At 42.6% G+C, this 21,298-nt stretch overlaps 1 protein-coding gene across 1 annotated transcript in view; it reads left to right on the top strand.

Annotated features, from left to right (window-relative positions):
- LOC144694113 (scavenger receptor cysteine-rich type 1 protein M130-like) overlaps nucleotides 1–21,298 on the top strand; it is a 123,967-nt gene that overhangs the window by 25,917 nt on the left and 76,752 nt on the right. The window contains exons 9-10 of the mRNA XM_078564471.1: nucleotides 377–507; nucleotides 8,657–8,802. Coding sequence (XP_078420597.1) covers nucleotides 377–507; nucleotides 8,657–8,802 — 277 coding nt within the window. The remainder of the gene's footprint in view (nucleotides 1–376; nucleotides 508–8,656; nucleotides 8,803–21,298) is intronic.

Here is a 21,298-nt window from a genome sequence, read left to right as displayed (position 1 = left end):
TGGCGCTGCAATTTTTCATTATTCTCCCGTCTGTGAAATGGATCAACATCTGTTCACGAAAGAGCCATTTTTACACAAACAATGGCTAATGCCAATTTGAGGCTATACAAAAGATGGAGAATGTGACATTCAAGTTGCGTTTCTTAGCTCGTTTGATATAAATTCTTACTTAGAGTGAAAAAGAAGCAAAGGCAATAACAGAACTCCTGTGTGGTAATGTGCTTCTCCCCAATTTTACTTATCTCAATTTTAAGTTTCACAATTTTACTTATCTCTTTTACTTATTTCAGTTCCATCAGGTGGTTGCATCCGCGAGTGAATGAAATGCGCGGGGTCAGATTTTCCCAGTGTTAATATGAAAGGCTTTTACTTTCAGGCTATACGCAGTACACAACGCCTTTCAAAGAGCAGAGGATCTCCGTTTTCATCATTCCTTGCAGTTTTGCTGCGCTTTTCTTTTCAGTGTAATTGCTTTAGCGGCAGAGTTGCAGAGAAGCTTGCAGAAAGGTAGGTTAATGAGGCATTTTGAAATCAGGACCTTAAATGGCGAGTCCTGTTCCTGCACATGCTAAAGTCCTTCGGTCCTTACAGGTCATCTAGACTTTTGGTGATTGTGTTGCAGGAAGGAAGTGATCGCACTGGATAGGTAAAGAGGTGACATATCTGGATGCTTTATGGATTGCAGAATTTTATTTCTGAGGTTATGTTGGGGAGGTTGGCATTGTTTTCTTCCGACCAAAGGGGATTTCAAGGCAATTAAGTTGACGACAATGACTGGAAGCCATTGTCCAGTGGCGTACAACAGTGATCTGTGCTGGGTCACCTATTATTCGTCATTTATATAAACGACATAGATGACTATGTGGGAAATAGGATTAATATTTTGTGGATGACACAAAGATTGGCCTGGCGCTTAAAAGTGAGGTTGAGTGTCTTGGGCTACAGGAAGATATCGATGGGCTGGTCAAAAGGGCAGATAAGTGGCAGATGGTATTTAACCATGCAAAGTGTGAGGTGATACACTTTGGAAGGAGTAATTTGACAAGGAAGTGTTCAATGAACAGCATGACACTAGGAAGTTGTGTGGAACAAAGTGGCCTTGGCGTGTGTGTCCATAGATCACTGAAGGCGGAGGGGCATGTTAATGGGGTGGTGAAAAAGGCATATGGGACACTGGGCTTTATCAATCGAGGCGTAGATTAGAATAACAGGGAGGTCATGTTGTGGTTGTATAGAACCCTGGTGAGGCCACAGCTGGAGTACTGTGTGCAGTTCTGGTCGCCACATTATAGGAAGAATGTGATTGCACTGGAGGGTTTACAGAGGAGATTCACCAGGATGTAGCCTGGCATGAAGCATTTAAGTTATGAAGAAAGGTTGGATAGACTTGTGTTGTTTTCTTTGGAGCAGAGAAGACTGACGGGCGACCTGATCGATGTGTACAAGATTATGAGGAGCATGGACAGGGTAGATAGGGAGCAGCTGTTCCTCTTAGTTGAAGAGTCAGTCAAGAGGGGACATGAGTTCAACGTGAAGGGCAGGGAGTTTTGGCGCAATGTGAGGAAAACCTTTTTTTACCCAGACGGTTTTGATTGTCTGGAATGAGCTGCCTGGAAGGGTACTGAAGTGGAGGCGGGTTCCCTCACATCCTTTCAAAAGTACCTGAATGAGCGCTTGGCATATCATAACATTCAAGGCTCTGGGCCATGTGCTAGTAAGTGGGATTAGGTAGCTAGGTCAAGTGTTTCTCACATGTCGGTGCAGACTCGATGGGCATGGTGGTGAAAAGAAGTGTTAGAGGCATTCCAGAATACCTTGGATTTGTACGTGAAGTGGCATAATCAACAACGTGTGGACGCAGAGTTGTAAATGAGATGGTGCTGTGTAGTTGGTTTTCGTTCGAAACACGAAGGATGAGCCGCCCCCTTATTTTCGTAAATGTTCTATGCTTCGCATCAATTCATAATTTTCTCCTGAGTGTTTAATGATTTTCAGATGGGATGAGAATCTGGCGAAAGTCTAATACCACTAGAGAAACATAACTGAGTGTAAATAATGTTGGAAGATCGAATTTGTGGGACAATCAATCAGATCAATCGAACTCCCACTTCCGAAGATCATCGGCCCTGACATCCAGAGCCAGCCCTCATTCCTTGCAACATGAAACGGTTGATTATTTTGCTGCTTAGCTCCTGAGAAATATAACCTCCCGATTATTTGGATGGAAAAGTGAAGATTCTCATTGTTATGGACCCGAATCAATCAGTTGCCTTGGAATTTCCAAAGCATTTCTAAGTGGGCAGAAACTGGATCTGCGCCTGAAATAGACGTCGTTTCATGAGATCCATCAAGGCAGAGCCACCTTGACTTCCTCGAAGTACGATCATAGAGTTCCTTAACAACAAATATGCCTGGCTGTCAAAACGATTACTTATGAACAACAATTTGGCACGTGTCAGGGCCGTACTTCAAACGAGAGGATTCTGGCATGTTGAGGGCAGAGTCATGGACATGAGGAGGCCCAAAGGGCATTCGTGGAGCATATTCCGCCATTGGCTCCTCCAGAGACCCAAAGCAAGGAGGGCCCTGATCGGATTCATGAGCCCTGTCAGCTATTTGAAACTTACCTCTAACATCAAGAGCTTGCCTGGCGAACTCCTTCACTGGCAATGCGCTCAGTGCGTGCCATTTATCCCATTGACTATGATTGGGCTCACAAAGCTCTTGAGGGTGGAGCGCACTTCAGGAACGGGGGTAAGGAGGAATTCAGAGCAATTATGAGGCGTCCAATAACCGATAGTTGCTACAAAGTACTAAGGAGTGATGGAAAAACGATAGGGAAAATGTACATATAAAACTCCTAACGCTTCCTCTTTTATAATCTCCCGTTCTTTGTGCTACAGGTAACAGAAACAGACAATGTTCACCCACTGGATTTCCTGATCTTGTTTATGAAGAGATTGACTTTCAGGAGCTTGGCACAGGCCCATGTGATTATCTTTCATCTTCATATAAATGGTACCTTTTAACTTAAATGACATTAAGATTTTAAAATTACAATATGTTTTATTTATAGATTCCCAATCTAACAGTTGACTGGACAAGTTGGAATATTATACAGATAGCGATTTACATGAGGGTGAATATATAAATCTGCAAGATAGGCCTATCTGAGATCCTGTCACATGACGTCTCTTCCCCACTTTGTGACGCAGAGGAAGATAAAATAAACTATCCCCCATGCAAAGGTTAAGCTACTTTACCAGCACACAGCAATCGAACAAGAAAATGGTTTTCGCGCGGAAGCATTTCATTGACACGAACTCCACGCAAAATCTATATGTTAATTCTCACTGGTACATTCCAACGGAAGCACACCAACTGCAAGTTTCGAAGGTTATTCCTCTTTCCCTGTGATACTAAGCACTTTCCAGAACAACATCCCTCACGCCTTTCATTTTCGCCGAATTACTCCCATGTTTTGTCAATAAAGGGCTTTATTTGTTCATTTACTAATCCTGAAGATTTTCGTAATTGTTTGTGAAATGAACAATAAATAGGGATTCGGTCCCTCAATTGAAACAATATCAATCATTTGTGGAGTGAGCAATAGCTGAATGGATATTAAGAATCATAGCATGGATTGATATTAAATCAATTCATAATGCGACAGATCTAAAGACAGGTTTACTGAAAACTGCTCTCATGATTTTCGTTGCTACCTTGACTATTATCAGCTGAATATAATGGCCTGCTTTCCGTTTTAGGTTCATTAACTTCATGTGATGCTGAATTCGAAAGAGAATATGATGATGTCCAGTAGTTTGAGGTGGAATAGTGAGGACTACCGGTACTTGAGTGGACTACCGGTACAGACGTTTGTTTCACATTCTCCTGCATTTACTAATTACGCTCTTCCAACTATTTGATCCGAAATGCGATAGTGAAAATCGGAAATTGAAACCAGGCGATTTGGCAATTTTCATGATGGAAAACTTCCCGTTGACATCTTTGAAATGAAACAATAAATAATCTGCTGTGCATTGAATGATAAATTGGAACAATCTGCACAGCCAGTCAATTAATTAAAATGTTTGACCTTATTTTGGTAATGTCTTACATGTTGCAATGTTCTCGCCTTGGCCATTCGCTTTGGAAATCTTCATTCATAGACGGAGCAGTTTTCTTACCCTTGCTATTACGCGTGCATGCCTCAATGAATATCATTTTGCTATGTTATATTTGTCGTCCTCAGATAATGATTTGCATGTAAGTACTGATCCTAATTTTGATTCGTCGACTTTGGGACGACTTTTTCTCTTAATGCCCTAATAAATGCAGAGAGTTATGCAATGGATTGATGAAAGGGGTCTGAGTCTCAGTACTGATCATGCCATGTCCATTTCAGCTGTGCACTGTAGAGTAATGTTGACTTGCACATGTGCAGACATTTAACTCGTTGGCTTGTCAATCAGTTAAAATATGAATTATGTTAAAGAAGTGAATCTTATTAATTACTTAGTCCTTAAATCAATACATTCCTAATAGTTCTGAGAGCCCAATTCAAATTTAAACATACCCATGAAAAGAAGTACATGAAGCTTTACAATTGCAGTTAATGCGAATGCAGGGTAATGGTTATAAAAGAGCGACGCTGAAGGGACGACAAATTTATAATTAAACCAAATACTTCACATCCGTCTTCACCCAAGAGAATGAGAATGAAGGCATGGAACTCGGGGGGAGAGACTGCGTAGTTCTTGAGCAAATTTATATAGATAGTGACAAGTTATTGGAGGTGTTGGCAGGCTCAAAAGTGGACAAATCTCCAGGTCTGGATGATTTGTGCCCCAGACTGCTGAGGGAGGCAAGGGATGAGATCGCAGGGGCTCTGACCCAAATTTTTATTTCCTCTCTGGACATGAGGGAGGTACCAGAGGACTTGAGTACATCTAAATGGTTCCACTATTTAAGATGGATTGTAGAGGTAAGCCAGGGAATTACAGGCCAGTGAGTCTCGCGTCAGTGGTAGGGACACTATTGTAGAAAATGCAGAAGGAGAAAATCTATCACCACTTGGAGTGGCAAGATTTGATCAGGATAAGTCAGCATGGCTTTGTCAGAGGGGGGCCATGGCTAACAAATTTGATTGAATTTTTTCAGGAGGTGACCAGGTGTCCAGATGAGGGTACCGTAGTGGAAGTAGTCTATATGTATTTCAGCAAAGCCTTTGACAAGGCTTCACATTGGATACTTATAAAGAAGGCAAATGCACATGGGATACAGTGTAATTTTATTAGGGGAATTCAAAATACACTTAGTTGTAGGAGACAGAGTGTTCTGACGCTTTAGTGACTGGAAGCCAGTGTCCAGTGGCGTACCACAGGGATCTGTGCTGCGTCCCGTATTATTCGTCATTTATATAAACGACAGAGGTGATTATGTGCGGGGTAGGATTAGTAAGTTTTCAGATGGCACAAAGATTGGCCGAGTGGTTACCAGTGAGGTTGAGTGCCTTTGGCTACAGGAAGATATAGACGGGATGGTCAAATGGGCAGGTAAGTGGCAGGTGGGATTTAATGCTGAAAATTGTGAGGTGATGAACTTTGCAAGGAGTAATTTGACAAGGAAGTGTTCAACGAACAGCATGGCACTAGGAAGTTCAGAGGAACAAAGGGACCTTGGCGTGTGTATCCATAGATCTCTGAAGGCAGAGGGGCATGTTAGTGGGTTGGTAGAAAAAGGAATATGGGACACTTGCCTTTATCAAACGAGGCATAAGTTACAAAAGTAGGGACATCATGTGGAGTTGTGTAGAACGTTGCTGAGGCCACAGCTGGAGTATTTTCTGCAGTTCTGGTCGCCGCATTATAGGAAGGGTGTGATTGCACTGGAGGAGGTGCAGAGGAGATTCACTAGGAAGTTGCCTGGGATGAAATATGTAAGTTAAGAAAAGAGGTTGGATAGACTTGTGTTGTTTTCGTTGGCGCAGAGAAGACTGAGGGGCTTCCTGATCTAGGTGTACAAGATTATGAGGAACATGGACAGGGTGGATAGGGAGCAGCTGTTCCCCTTATTTGAAGGGTCAGTCACGAAGGGACATTAGTTCAATGTGAGGGGCAGGAGATTCAGCAGGATTGTGAGGGGAAAAAATTCTACCCAGAGGGTGGTGACGGTCTGGAATGTGCTGCCTGGGATAGTGGTGGAGGCGGGTTGTCTTACATTCTTTAAAAAGTACCTGGATGAGCACTTGGCACGTCATAACATTCAAGGCTATGGGCCAAGTGCTGGTATATGGGATACGTAGGTTTGTCAGGTGTTTCTCACATGTCGGTGCAGCCTTGATGGACCGAAGGGCCTCCTCTGCACTGTGCGATTTTGCGATTCTGTAATTCTGTGAAAAATCAATTTCCTGGAAATGCACATCTATGGAGCACTAGCACCAATTCAGTTACTCAGCAGGCTATTGTTTCACATTCCTCTGCATTCATTAATTACGTCTTACAATGATTTGAACTGTGAAAATCGAAAATGGAACCCCGCCTATTGGCAATCGTCATGATGCAAAAGTTCAAGTCGACAATCTTTTGAAATGAAACAGTAAATAATTTTCTGTGCAGTGAATGGCATTGACCGATTGCTTTGGAAATATTCAGTGATAAACACCTGGAAGTTTTATTACCCTCTCTGTTACGGATGAGTTTCTCGATCAATCTTTTCGCAGAAGCAGAAATTATGGATGAGGCAACAAAATTAATGAGACACATTGAGTGGGGCAATGAAAAATGTCCACCATATGAACTCAGTCCTTGTAATAGGTTTGAAACCCTCAACTAATTCTGCAATATTCAGTGGTAAGTACTGCCCTTAGACGCCTATTTTAATGTTAGAACATGCGTTGTATGTTTAATAATCAGTGTTTCTCCTTGTTCAAAGTTCTAGAATACTCTTGATTTGAGAAATAAGTTATAAATGAATATTTCTTCGCTGATATTGGTAATTGATAGCAAAGTACCGCTAGGTAAGGGAATGTTTTCATAAAGAAATGTGGGGTTAAAGTTGAAGAAGATCCAGAATATCAATGCAAAATGGTAAGATAAGAAGCTTAGTATTATAACATGATACATTTTCTTCCTTATCTAGCTACGCGTTTTGAATGGAAAATAAATAATGTTATTTTAATTTGAAACATAAACTCATTCGAAAATTCCACTACGCCGCTTTGAAATAGGAGCTATTAAATGGTCCCAAAAATGTCGTGAGCAACCTTATTGTCGGAAACACTGATAATATTGCTGATAATGTTTATCCGAAAAAAATTACGAGCTTTAAGGTTTTGAGAAATGAGAAAATAACCCAGTAAAATAAACGGCCATACGAGGGGTAAGTTGAAACAGAAGTGCTAGCTACATCATCACAAACAACAACAACAACAATAAACACAAAAAGTGCTGGAAAAACTCAGCAGGTCTGACAGCATCAGTGGAGAGAAGACTCTGTTAACTCTTTCTTTCTCTCCACAGGTGCTGTCAGACCTGCTGAGTTTTTCCAGCATTTATTGTTTTTGTTTCACATTTCCAGCATCCGCAGTATTTTACTTCTTTCTGAGTGCTAGCTACATATTTGTCTTTACCCAGAACGCCTAATAGTCTCAGTTGGTTCGTCAACGAGGAACATATTTATGCTTGCACTTGCACTTGCTTCTTACAACCTTCGGAGTCCCCAAAGCGCTTTCCAACCAATGAAGTAACTTTCAATATGCGTTGCTCTTGCTTTGTCGGCATAACTGGCATTCAATTTTGGAAGAGATGGTTCCCACAAATAACAATGAGGCATGTCACAAGACAATCTGCATGTGTTGGAGTTGGTTGATGGATTCATGCTGGTGAGAACAACGAGTGAGCCCATAACATCCCATGGGAGATTTTACTCCTATTAAAAAGCCAGGCGCGACTATTATTGAACGCATCAAACAATAGCCCTCAGAAGTTACAGAGGAACACTTCCTGCATAGTGCACTGAAGTGTGAGACTAGTTTATGTGATCGAACCCTAGACTGAGGGTTCTCCCTAGGATCTTATGATGCAGCGACAAGAGTGGAGCGTATCAGCCAAACTGCTTCCTAAAAAGTGCTACATTTGACTTCAGTGCCACAAGGCGGGAAATTAAAGATGTCACAATCGGCAGGCCAATACTACATGTTAGGATGTGGTGTTGAAAGTGAAATTGATGGTGTTTGATTGAGGTGTTGAATTACGGAATAGTTTCATTCTCTTTTCATTAACTAACAAAGGATGTTTGATAGAATGGGAGGAAAGCAAAAGGAAATTTTTAAAATGACATAAACCATGAAAAATAATATCCTAAAGCGACTTTTCCAGGCTGGTGCAGGTGTATCTATTTATGACGTACGCTAATTTTTGTCAAGTTAGTTAATAGCCTAACCAGCGCATCACATTCCCGTGATGTACGCATCCCCTTCCATGCTGGAACTCCAGAATGCTTCTTGTGCACTGAATAAGCATATGTGCGGGACGTGCCTTCAGCTGGGGCAGAACGAGCCCCCAAATTCTTGAATAACGGCTGACGTTACTACAGCGCATCTGCGAGTGGAAGAGATTCTTGGATTTTAGGAGGTGTTCCATTCACAACTTAGGTGTGTGCCGAAAGATAAGGAATTGGTGACCACCATGCAGCCAAGTAGGACCAGGCAGGCTTCTCTGTGGTGTGCGGACGGAGACAAGTTCACAGCAGCACAACTGGCTCAGCTAATAGCGGATTTTGGGGGCTGTGTTGCTGGTGGTAGGAGAAAGATTAGAAAACAATAGTTTTAAGGGATTATATAATTTGGAGTTGGGTAGGGAGAAATTAAAAATATATATTCAATTTTTAACTGATGACTGGCAGGTCAGAAGATCGGGCAGAATATAAAGAAAAGAACAATAACTAAAATGTTCATAAGGAGGAAGAAATTAGAGAATGAAAATTCGTTAGAAATTAAAAGCTAGAGATAAGAGTTTCTAGTGGCATTTAATAAAATAAAAGTGGAAGAAAAGGGGCCGTTGATCCTCGAGAGAGGGATAATGGGAATCTGCCTTAACTGTAGAGGTTACAAATACCAACACAGAAGCAACTGCGAACCAGCAGGTGAAATGGAGGTAGAAAGTTAAAACAATTACAATCTCCAGGGAAAGGGAACTGAGAAAATTCTATTAGCTGACAAGTCCCCAGGTCTTGAAGGGTTTCCTAATAGTGTCTTAAAAGAAGTGGCGAGAGAAAAGCTACATTGGTTTTATTTTGCTGGAAACCCTGGATTCTGGAAAGGCCCCATCAGGGTAGAAAATAACAAATGTGACTCCTCTATTAAAAAAAATACAAGAGGGAGATAGAAAACAGGAATGCACTGGTCAGTTTGCTTAATATGTGGTGAAGAGAATTGCTGTAATGCACTATTAAGGAGGTTATAGAGGGGCACTTTCAAAATCTCAATGCAATCGGGCAAATTCAACATAGTTTCTTGAAAGTTACATCATGTTTGACTAAGATATTGGAGTTCCTTGGGGATATAACAAGCATTGTGAATAAAGGGATCAGGACAGGTTATTGTATAGGCTCAGCAAGTGATTAGGGAGTATTGTTCATTGCAAACGGGATGCAACGTGAACTTCGGGATTTTTGCTACATTTGTACAGAAACTTGGTGAGAGCACATCTGGAGCACTGTGTGCAGTTTTGATCTCCGTAGTTCAGAAAGTATATAAATACGTTAGAAGCAGTTCAGCGAAATTGCCAAAAACGGGTACCCGATTTGGAAGTGTGGGCGTTAACTTTCGAGGAAAGGATAGACAGGCTGGGCCTGTATCCAGCGAGTTTTTAAGATTTAGAGCTGATCTTATTGAAATCTCCTGAGGAGACTTGACATTGTGAATGCTGAAAGGAGGTTTCCCCTTGTGGGGGAGACTAGAACTAGGTGAGACATTTTAAAATTACGGAGACTCCCATTTATGATGGAGATGAGAAGACTATTTTTTCTTCCAGACGGTCATGAGTTTTCTGGAACTCTCTCCCATAGGCAGCTGTGGAGGCAGCGTCAACTACATCTTTAATGTAGAGGTGGCTAATTTCTTGATTGATAAGGGATCAAAAGTTATCAGGGGTCGGCGGGGTCTGGAGTTGAGGCCACATTCAAATCAGCCATGATCTTACTAAATGGCTGAGCAGGCTCAAGGGGCGGAATGGCCACCTCTGCTCCTAATTACTATGTCGAATGGGTTTCATATATCAAGCTGCTCAGTGATTGTCTTGACGGCTTAGTGTGATGCTGTTGACTCCTGATTGAGAACATTCCCACAGTGTTGCTTCCAAAAGGCTCAGATTTCTCCAACATCTTTGAGGAGAACGTTGCCAGCTTTAGCTCGAAGAGGGATTAACCATTTGTTTTTGGTCCACAGACGGTCTTGCTGGCCTGCAAGAAGCTGTTCTCGTCATGCAGGTTTGCAGAACGTAGAGTTTCATTGTCCTTCACTCCCCACCAGGTATTCTTGATGACACATCTCATTCTCTGAGCTTCCAATATAGATAGCAATTATTTTCGTTTCTGCTGTGATCTAGCGTGATTTTGACATGTGAAGAAGGCTTGGCTTGGCAATGCCTAATAAATCATTGAAGGCGGAACGAAAGTTTAGGAGAGCGGTTAACAAAACATAAAATAGCCTTGGCTTCATAATAGGGCATAATGTCAAAAGGAAGGAAGATATGCTCAATTTGAAGAGAACGCCCTTTCGGCTTCAGCTGGTTCATTGTGTCCCATTCTGAGATCCACCTTTTAGGAAGGATTTGCAGGTATTAGAGAGAGTGCAGGAAAAGTTAACGAGATTGGACCAGCGATGAGGAACTTCAGCCACTTAGATAGATGGGAGAAGCTCTGCCTATTCTCCGTTGAGAAGAAGAGAATGGGGTGAGATGCGACAGGGTTATTTAAAATCATGAAGTGTCTCGATAAATAGTGAAAACCTGTTTCCAGTGGTGGAAGAATCAAGAGCAAGACCAAAACGATTTAAGTCACGAGGCAAAAGAAGCAATGGCGATATGTGGAAAAATGTTTTCATGCAGCACGTGGTTAGGAACTGCAATGCACTGCCTGGGCGTGAGGCGCAGGTATTTCAATCAATGAATTCATTTAAAAAATTGGATCATTATCTGAAAGGGATACGTGGAAACGGAAGCGGATTGGCTCTCGTATTTGCCCTTCAGACAGCCAGCACTGACACGACAGACCGAGTTGCCTCCGCCTGTGCTTAACCAACTTATGATTCTGTGAGAAAAAAAAATATACAGTATAAATTCTAAGGCCTCGGTTTGTGCCCGTGACCAATATATCGAATCTGTAAGTGGTGAAGTGCAGAGTTAATTACTTTTTATATTTTTTCACACTATCCGGAGTCAGAGGTTTGACCAACATTTGTTCCCCATGTCGAATTGCGCTTGAGAGCCGGCTTCTTGAGCCGCTACAGCTCAAGTGGTGTCAGTATACACAGTCTGTTAGGGAAAGATTTCTCGGAGTTTGACCCACCAACAGTGAAGGAACGTCAACATAGTTCTGAGCCCGTGTGGTGTGTGACTTGGATGGAAACCAGCAGGTGGTGATGTTCCCATGCACACGCTGCCATTGTGCTTAGAATTGATAGAGGCCAAGGGTTTGAAAGGTGCTGCCGAAGGATCTTTTGAGATTTGCAACAATTGATCATTTGGATGGCTACACTGCTCTCATTGTGCATTAGTTGTGTTTATAGTGAATCTGTAAGGTTGTGGCTGGGGTGTTGTTGGAGCTGTACTCATCAAAGCAAGCAATATTACATCACACTTCTTTCTTGTATATGTATATGGTGCCAGGATTTGGGGATTAAGAAGAAGAATTACTCGCCAATTAATTCATATCTCTGACCTTCTTTGTAACAGCCGTATTTTTTATAGCGGGTCCAGTTCATATTCTGGTGAATGGTAACCCTCAGGATGCTGATAATGGGGGATTCAGTGATTATGATGAATGTCAAAGAAAAACGGTTAGATTCTTTCTTGTTGGGGATTGTCTTTGCCTGCCACTTGTGAGGTCTGACTGTCACTTGCCACTTGTTTACCCAAGCCTGAATATTGCTCATGACTTGCCGCATGTGGACACAGAATGCTTCAAGAACTGATGAGTCATGAATGGCACTGAACATTGTGCAATCATCAGTAAACATCTCAATTTCTGACATTAGGATAGAGGGAATGTTATTTATGAAGCAGCTGAAAATGCCTGGGTCTCGGACAATATCCTGAGGCACTCGTGCAGCAATCTGATGAACTGATCTGATTGACCCCCAATAATCATAGCCATCATCATTTGCGATAGATATTGCTCCAACCATGGCAGCCACCCTCCTAGTTCCATGGGCTTCTGTTTTGCTAGAACATAAGAGCATAAGAAATAGGAACAGGAGTAGGCCATTCGGCCCCTCAAGCCTGTCACGTCATTCAATAAGATCATGACTGATCTGCCCAGGCCTCAAGTTCGCTCTTGTACCAGCTCCTCATAACCTTCAACTCCCCGATATTCCAAAAAAAACACCCACCCCCTATTTAAATGCTTTCAGTGATGTAGACTCCACAACTCTCTGAGGTAGAGAATTCCAGATATTCACTGCCCTCGGACAGAATAAATTCCTCTGTATCTCAGTTTTAAATGATTGTCACCTTATCCTGTAACTATGTCCCCTAGTTTGATACTCCGCCAGTAGTGGAAATGTCTTCTCAACATCTACTCTCTCAAGCCGCGTCAGAATCTTGTGTTTCAATAAGATCACCCCTCATTCTTCTAAACTCTAATGAATAAAGGTCTAACTTGTTTTGCCCTTCTTGATAGTCAACCCTTTCATCCCAGGAATCAATCTATCGACTCTGTTTTGAACTGCCTCCAATGCCACTATATATGTTCTTAAATACCAGGACCACAACTGTACACTGTACCGCAGGTGCCGCCTTTTGGACAAGACTTCCCTTGTTTTTTAAATTCCAACCGCACAGCAATACTGGCCAAAATTCCATTTGCCTTCTTAATTACTTGCTGAACCTGCATGATAACTTTTTGCATTTCACGCACAAGAACACGCAGGCCCTCTGTGCTGCACTTTTTTTGGAGTCTCTCTCCATTTGAATACTAGTCTGTCTTTTGACTTTTCCTAACAAAGTGCATGACCTCACACTTTCCTACATTAAACTCCATCTGCAAAGTTGTTGCCCACTCAATCAAACTATCTATATCCCCTTGCAGATTCCTTCATCACAACATGCCCTCCCACCTACTTTTGCATAATCGGCAAATTTGGATACATTACACTCTGCCCCCTCCTCCAATCATTAATATGGATAGAAAATAAATAAGGCCCTAGGACTGCTACTTGTGGCAATCCACTAGATACGTCTTTCCAATCTGAAAAAGACCCATTAACCCCGACTCTCTGACTCTTTGTACATAACCAATGCTCAATGCATGCTACGGCTAAATTCTGCCTCGAGTCCAGTTACTCTAACTTCACCTCTTGGGTTCAGCGTTTTTGTCTCTTTTTAGAGTAAGGCTGCAATGAGTTCAGAAGCTATATGGCCCGGACTGGACCCAAACAAAGTGTAATTGCGCAGTTTATTGTTGTGTAAATCCTGCTTGATAGCACATCTGACGTCACATTCAATCAACTTGCTGATGATCGAGAGTAGATTGAGGGGGCTGTAGTTCAACGCGATTGATTCATGCGAACCTGCAAACATTGGAACTGAGGAGAATGACCCATCGAGCTGGCTGCGGTGTTCAATAAAATCATTGGTGATATCATTGTAGGTTGAAAGCGTTTTTCCTTCCCATCCTCATACCCTTTGATTTTCTTGTCAATCCGGAATCCACCTAATTCAGCTTTCAGCACACTTAATGACCCTGCCTTCACCAATCTCTGGGAACTATTTCTCACGACCCTATGACAGTAAAATTAATTCTCCTCATTCCCCGTCTTAATTGGGAGATCCGTTATTTTTAATCGTTGTCCCCGAAATTTAGTCTTTATCATTAGGGCAAGCATATTTCAATGTGCATCCTGTCAAGTCCCACCAGTGTTTCAATATGGTCACCTTTCATTCTTTTAAGCTCTAAAGGATACAGACCCAACCTGTCCAGCCTTTCCTCATAGGGCAAACTCCCCTTGCCTGGAATCAGTCAATGATCCTTCTCTAAACTGCTTCTAACACAATTATGCCCCCCACCACCCCACCTCCCCCACCCCACTTAAATAAGGGCTCCAAAACAATACATAGATATGTTCTAACCAACATTCTTTGTAACTGTAAACAAACACCCCTAATGTTATAATCCATTCCCGTTGCAATAAACAACAACATTCCTTTCGCTTTCTGAATCACTTGCTCTACCTGCAAAATAACCTTTATGTTTTCATTACCAGGACACCCAGATAGCTCTGTGCGTCAGGGATCTGCAATCCCTCTCCAATTAAATAATGCTGTTTTATTTATCTTCCTGCCAAATTGGACAAGTTGACTTCTTCCCACATTGCACTCCATCTGTCATTTTTTTTGCACACTCACTTAACCTACCTACATCATTTTTCAGCCTCCTTATGTCCTCCTCAAAACGTCCTGTGCGAGCTATCTTTGTTTCATCAGCAAATTTAGCAGCCACACTTTCGGCCTCATCATCCAAATTCATTGCCTTCCCGAAATCGAAGTACACCATATCTAATGTTCCCCCTTTATCCACGTTGCTTGTAACGTCCCCAAAGAACTCTAATAAATTTGTGTTGAAAAACTCCGATACTTAGCTTTAGTTTGAATCAAATTCAGAGTCTTGTAACCTACGGTTGGGACAGGAAGTGGTCCCAGAAGAAAGTTTTAGGCAGGTAAAAGACAAGGATCAGAAACAGATCATGCTAAGTAAGGTTGAGGAAAGGATCAGAGAAGTAAGCTCTGAGTTAGAGAGAGCAGCGGGGAGCAAACTTAAGTGAAGTGGGCTTAAGCGAAGCTCTGAAGATTCAAAGGTGCAGCCAAGGTTGGTGACTCCTTACCACGGAAGACCTTTGAAAAAACGGTATTCTGTTTGGTGTGCCGAAAATCTGAAAGTATACTTGAAAGGTGAAACTTCAGTGTACAAGATGATAGAGAGCTGAGATTGAACTCTGGGGGCGGGACCTTGTTGAAAGCATCCGAGTGGGAGTGCAGGCAAGTACTTCAAATGTGGAGAATGGACACCCTCGTGTGAAAGACAAAGTTACAGTGAGACCGAATTACCTGGAAAAACTCAGCAGGTCTGGCAGCATCGGCGGAGAAGAAAAGAGTTGACGTTTCGAGTCGTCATGACCCTTCAGCAGAACTGAGTATAGTTAGGAAAGGGGTGAAATATAAGCTGGTTTAAGGTGCGGGGGGGTGGGGGGAGGGAAGTTGGAAGTCTCCTTGCTATGACGTGGCAGATGATGCGTGGCAGGCGAATCCAATTCACGACGGAAACCTGATCACGCGATCACAACTGTTAGACTCATAGACGTTTACAGTACAAAAGGAGGCCATTCAGCCCACCTTGCTGGTCAAGAAAGGTCTGACGAAACTAATCCCATCTTCCAGCCCTTGGCCCATAGCGCTGGTGGTTAAGGCAATGCAATGAGTATTAAAATGCTTCTTTAATGTTACGAGAGTTATTGACTAAACCACCCTTTCAGTGAATGAGCTCCAGACTCCCACCACCCTCTGGGTGAAAAACAAATTCTCCACAACCCCCCTCTTAGCCTTCCACTTCTTACGGTAAATCCATGCCTCTGGTATTGACGCCTCTGCTTATGGAAAATGTGCCATCCTATCCACCCTACCTAAGCCCCTCATAATCTTATTCACCTCTTTCATGTCACCTCTCAACCTTCGCTGTTCCAAGGAAAGCAACCCCAGCCTTTCGAATCTTTAGTCATGGCTCAGACTCTCCAGCCTAGCCAATATCCTCGTAAATCTCCTCTGCACCCTCTCCAGTGGAATCACGTTTTTCATATAATGTGGTGACTAGAAATGCACACAGTACTCCAGTCGTGCCCTAGCCATCGTTTTATACAGTTCCAGCATAACCTCCATGCACTTATATTCTATAGCTCATCAAATAAAGGCAAGTATCCCATATGCCTTCTTATCCACCTTATCTACCTGTCCTGCTACATTCAGGGACCTGTGAACATGCATAACAGTGCCCCTCTGATCTTCAGTACTTTCCAGGGTCCTACAATCCATAACATAATCCATTGCCTTCCTAGTCCTCCCCAAGTGCATCACCTCGCACTTCTCCGGGTTGAAATCCAATTGCCACTGCTCTGCCCACCTAACCAGCCTATTGATATCCCTCTGCAGTTTACGGCTGCCCTCCTGTCTATTTACCACCCTAACCGTTTTCGTGTTATCCACGAACATTTTGATCATACCCTTACATTAATGTCCAAATCACTTATGTACACCACAGACAAGCAAGGTCTGCGGAACCCCACTGGCAAACACTTCCATTCACAGAAACATCCCTCTACCATCACAGTCCGCTTCCTGCCTCTCAGCCAATTTTGGGTTCAAAGTGCTACTTTGCAATGAATCCCATGTGCCCCTGCTTTCTCAACCAGCCTGCCATGCGGGATCTTATCCGAAAACACATGTAGACCAGATCAAATGCATTACCCTCAGCAATAATCCTGGCTACTTCGTTAAAAATATGGACCAAGTTTGCCAAACAAAGCCTTCCCTTAACAAATGCATGCTGACTGTCCCTGCTTAATCAATGGCTCTATAAGTGCAGATATATTTTGTCCCTCAGAATTCTTTCCAGTAACTTCTCCACCACTGCGGTTAGACTGACTGGCCTGTAATTGCCTGGTCTGCCCCTTCCCCCTTTTTTTAATAACGGGATAATGTTAGCAGTACTCAAGTCCTCTGGCACCTCACCTTTGGCCAGGGAGGCCAGAGAAAATTACTGCCATGGCCCCTGATACCTCTTCCCTTGTCTCTTGTGTTGCAATTTGTAATTTATTTTGCGATTCATGCCCTGAATTGAGAAGCAATAAGACTACCACGACCTCAGAGTTCTTTTTCAGAAAACTAGATTAAATATTTATTTTAAAAAAACGTTTCAAGCACCATACATAGGAATACAAATTACTGCAATGTTAACTCCTAAAACCACTAATTAACGTGGTTCTCAGTTACACGCCCATTAAAGCAACAGTAAAAAAAAACTGGTTTTCAACAGAGCCAGGCAAAAACAATAGAATTCATTGAGAGTTTTCTCAGCTTCAGTTCCTAAAGACAACAAGTTGATATACAGGGGCTGGAGGCTTTTCAACGTGAGGGATCAGATCGTGATAATATTTGGAGTTAAAAATACCTGGAAAAACTCAGCAGGTCTGGCAGCATCTGCGGAGAGGAACACAGTTAACGTTTCGAGTCCGTATGACTTTTCAACAGAACTAAATAAAAATAGAAAAGAGGTGAAATAGAAGCTGGTTATATTTCACCTCTTTTCTATTTTTGCTTAGTTCTGTTGAAGAGTCATACGGACTCAAAACGTTAACTGTGCTCCTCTCCGCAGTTGCTGCCAGACCTGCTGAGTTTTTCCAGGTATTTTTATTTTTGTTTTGGATTTCCAGCATCCGCAGTTTTTTGCATTTTTTATTTGGAGATACTTACCAGAGTGCCACTGTGGTGGTCTTGACCAAGTCAATGGTGGAAGATATGCACAGGCAGTAAATTTCATGAAGGGGAAAGGATCAATTTCCCCGCAGCCAGGTTCCGTTGAGGCCAGGATGGTGCAATCTTCCACAATCAGCCCTCAGCAGGCGCACAGAGCGGGAGAGTGGACGAAAAAGTAGGCTTGAGACACTATGGTGTTCAGGAATTTAGGATACTTGGTTTACATTCATGCTCTAAGTTGCGTGACATCAGGATCAAGTTGTTTCTTTTCCACGCATAAAGAGATGTGGAGGCAGATAGAGCATGCTCGTTTTTCTTTCAATCAGTGGAGGGGGCGGGGGAGCGGGGGGGGGGGTGTGGAGGGGTGCGATGCTGGTGGTGCAGGGGGACGGTGATGCCTTGGTAATTTGGGGATTAGTAATCGAGGGGCATATAGCGCTGATTAAACCGAGGATGAAAACTTCAGCAAGGTCTATCATAGTGACCATGCACGGTGCTCCAAGTAGGGCATAATCCTGTTGATTTCTTATTCTAAAGTAAACATTCTGCCTGATTTATTGCGGCCTTGACGATGTGTGCTGCCCCTTATGCTCCTCCAAAGCATTTGAAATTTAATCATTAAGGTGTACTTCTTACTCCGATCCATACTTCCAAAGTTTGTTCTTTCTGCCTCTGTTGTATATGTTCCATGTGTATTGCACTAATTTCCTATGGCCTGCCTGGTCTGTTTTTAGTCCCAATGTTAAGTCTTTGCGCTCTGCGTGTCACGTGCATATCGATCATTCTTGTTTTTTGCGCCGTATTTCTAGAGCTATCTTCTTGTGATGTAAATGCACTTGGTAACATGATGCACTTTGCAAGAGGAAGGATTGAACGATTGACGTAAAGTCTGTTGTGTTGATGAGTTTGAACAGGCTGTTCGCTGTATTTACTTTTTAACCGGTGTATTGTAGCTAAAGTGAATAATCTGAAACTACATTTTATTGCACAACAGATAGGTAATCTACGATGTTTAAGGATGGAAGTATTCCTTCTGCTGGGAGAGTTGAGGTCAGTTCTTCCGTTCGTGCTGTACGCTCTGTGGTTTTATGTGGGATATGAACGGAGCTCATAATTTCTGTAAATGCCTGGGTTGTCGCTACGCTCTATCGGCTTCAGGGAATTCTCAGTTTGGCGTTGGCTATTGGCCTATTCTTAACACTGAACCTCGGTGCAAAGGCACAGAGGACGGCCCCCCGGAAATATGAGATGAAACGTCTGGCTCAACGAAATGTATTAGAAAAGAGGAAGCGCTTGGTATTGTTTGTTCAGGTAACTTTCCTGTCTGTATTATTTTGGAAAATGGATGAAGGTGACACTACGCCATTCCAAAGCAGTGAACATATTGATTTTTAGCTGCTGAAAGTTATTCAACTCACCTTGACGGCTATAGATTCAGAAACATAACATAAAGAGTGCTAACAATTTTAAAATATACATTAAACGCTTTCTTAATTAATTAGTCCGTTTTTGAACTTGCTGTCGTTTGATCAGGAACAGGAACTAGGGGGCAGCCTTCACCTGGTTAGAAGTAAAACGGAATGAATGGCCCCACTGCCGTGACAGCCCAGGCTATGGGGGACTAATGTATCTTAAGTTACTCATAAGCAACAGCAGAGAGTGCAGATTTCAGCAGGCTTAATCTTCCAGCAACATGAAGTGAGTGGAAAATAGTTACACAATACGAATTGATATTTTTCTGCACCTTCGCTAACTTGCAGTGAGTGGACGATGGTTACAAAATAAAAAAAAAATCTTCAGCAAAACATTCCAAATATAGGATAGCTACATAATGCTTATTATGCGCGTAAACTATATCCCAATTATTGCATTTACAGCCGTGCTGTCTCCAAGGCATAATTGACTGGTGATTTACCCAATCATCTCCTTTCTTGTCCCTGCAATGTGCCCGTGTATACAGCTATTTTTTTGGGGGGTAATGATTTTTTTCGAACACTTTCGAAGGACCACGGCCTAACATCTGCGGAAGCCGTGTTTTTTTCGAACTGCTAATTTTGAAAAATAAGAAAACAAAATATTCCAATGCCGAATATCTGAAATAAAAATAAAGAATCCTGGAAATGCTCAGCAAGCCAGGGAGCATCTGCGGTGGGAACCAAAGTTAATGTTCCCCTTCAATCATATGAATACCATTCCATTTATGGTGGCCCAATCAGAATAATGGTGGTGCGTAACATTTCTTACACTGTATCCCCTCGGATTCTAATAGGTTTTGCTATTTCCGGCCAATAACACGATCAGAACAATAAATGTCCAAGTGTCCCCAACTCCATTCAAAGTTAGTGCAAATTCCTCCTTGTTGCCACTTCTGCACCGCGTTTCACCCGCCGGCCTACGTCATCCCCTACGATTGAATTTAATCTTAGCTCTCATCGAGTGCCCTAAGCAGTTGTTACCCCGTAAATCCTTCCCCTTCTCGGTGACGCTGCAATGCAGTGTTATTACAACGATTTCATTGGTCCGTGAGACTTCTTTGAGTCGCACTAACTCACACATTGTAACGCTCCCCACTCAAGCCTTGCGCAAATATAAAGCCTTCCTTGTTTGAACGATTCAATTTGCGTGCACTTTAAAGTTAAACCTGCATAAGTTTTCCCAACGAATTATAAAACTGCTCAATAATGATCATTGTGTACAAATGACAAAGAGGGCCTCAACTAGTTGATGGTAAAATTTCCAGGAAGATTGGGGACACGACTGGGTGACGCCTGGAGAACAGTTTGCGATACCTGCCGGCATTTACAGGGTGCAGCTGTCGTGCGCAGCCAACTGGGTGTTGGGGCCGCGATATCCATGCCAAGGGGCGCATTGTTTGGAGAGGGAAATTGCTCAATATGGAAAGATGTCGACGAATGTGTTGGTAAGCAGGTGTTTTTGAGAGACTGACCTGTTCAGTCCTGGGGGCAACATCGGTGCACAAACAAAAGTGATGCTAGGGTCATTTGTTCCGGTAGGTGATTCATTCCTTGACAAGTGTAAATTATTCTCATAATTGTATCATTATTTATTTGCATGTAAGATTTCTCGAGTTATACGATACACAAGAACATAAGAACGTACGAAATAGGAACAGGGGAAGGCCATTCGGCTCTTGGACCCTGTTCCGCCATTCAATAGGGTCTTGGCAGATCTTGTGCTTCGATTTCCACATTGCTATCTAACACCGATAACCTCTGATGCTCTTGCCTAACAAGAATCTATCCACCTCTGCCTTAAAAATAGTAAATGCTCCGCCTCCACCACCTTCTGAGGCAGAGAGTTCCAAAGTCGCACAGCTCCTGAGAGAAAATATTTCTCCTCATCCCTATCCTGAAAGGACGACCCCTAATTTTAAAACACTGGACTGACCCACAAGAGGAAACATCCTTTCGGGCTCCACCCTATCAAGGTCGTTCAGGATCTTGCATAGTTCAATCAAATCAACTGCCGCTTATCTAAACTCCAGTCTGCCCACCCTTTCCATAAGACCGTAGGGCCTAAGGCTTAGGCGCAGA

The sequence above is a fragment of the Cetorhinus maximus genome, chromosome 19 (genome assembly GCF_964194155.1).
Source record: "Cetorhinus maximus chromosome 19, sCetMax3.hap1.1, whole genome shotgun sequence".
Taxonomy (NCBI): Eukaryota; Metazoa; Chordata; class Chondrichthyes; order Lamniformes; family Cetorhinidae; genus Cetorhinus; species Cetorhinus maximus.
The sequence above is the reverse complement of the archived record's forward strand: the minus strand, read 5'-3'. Positions and strand labels throughout refer to the sequence as shown.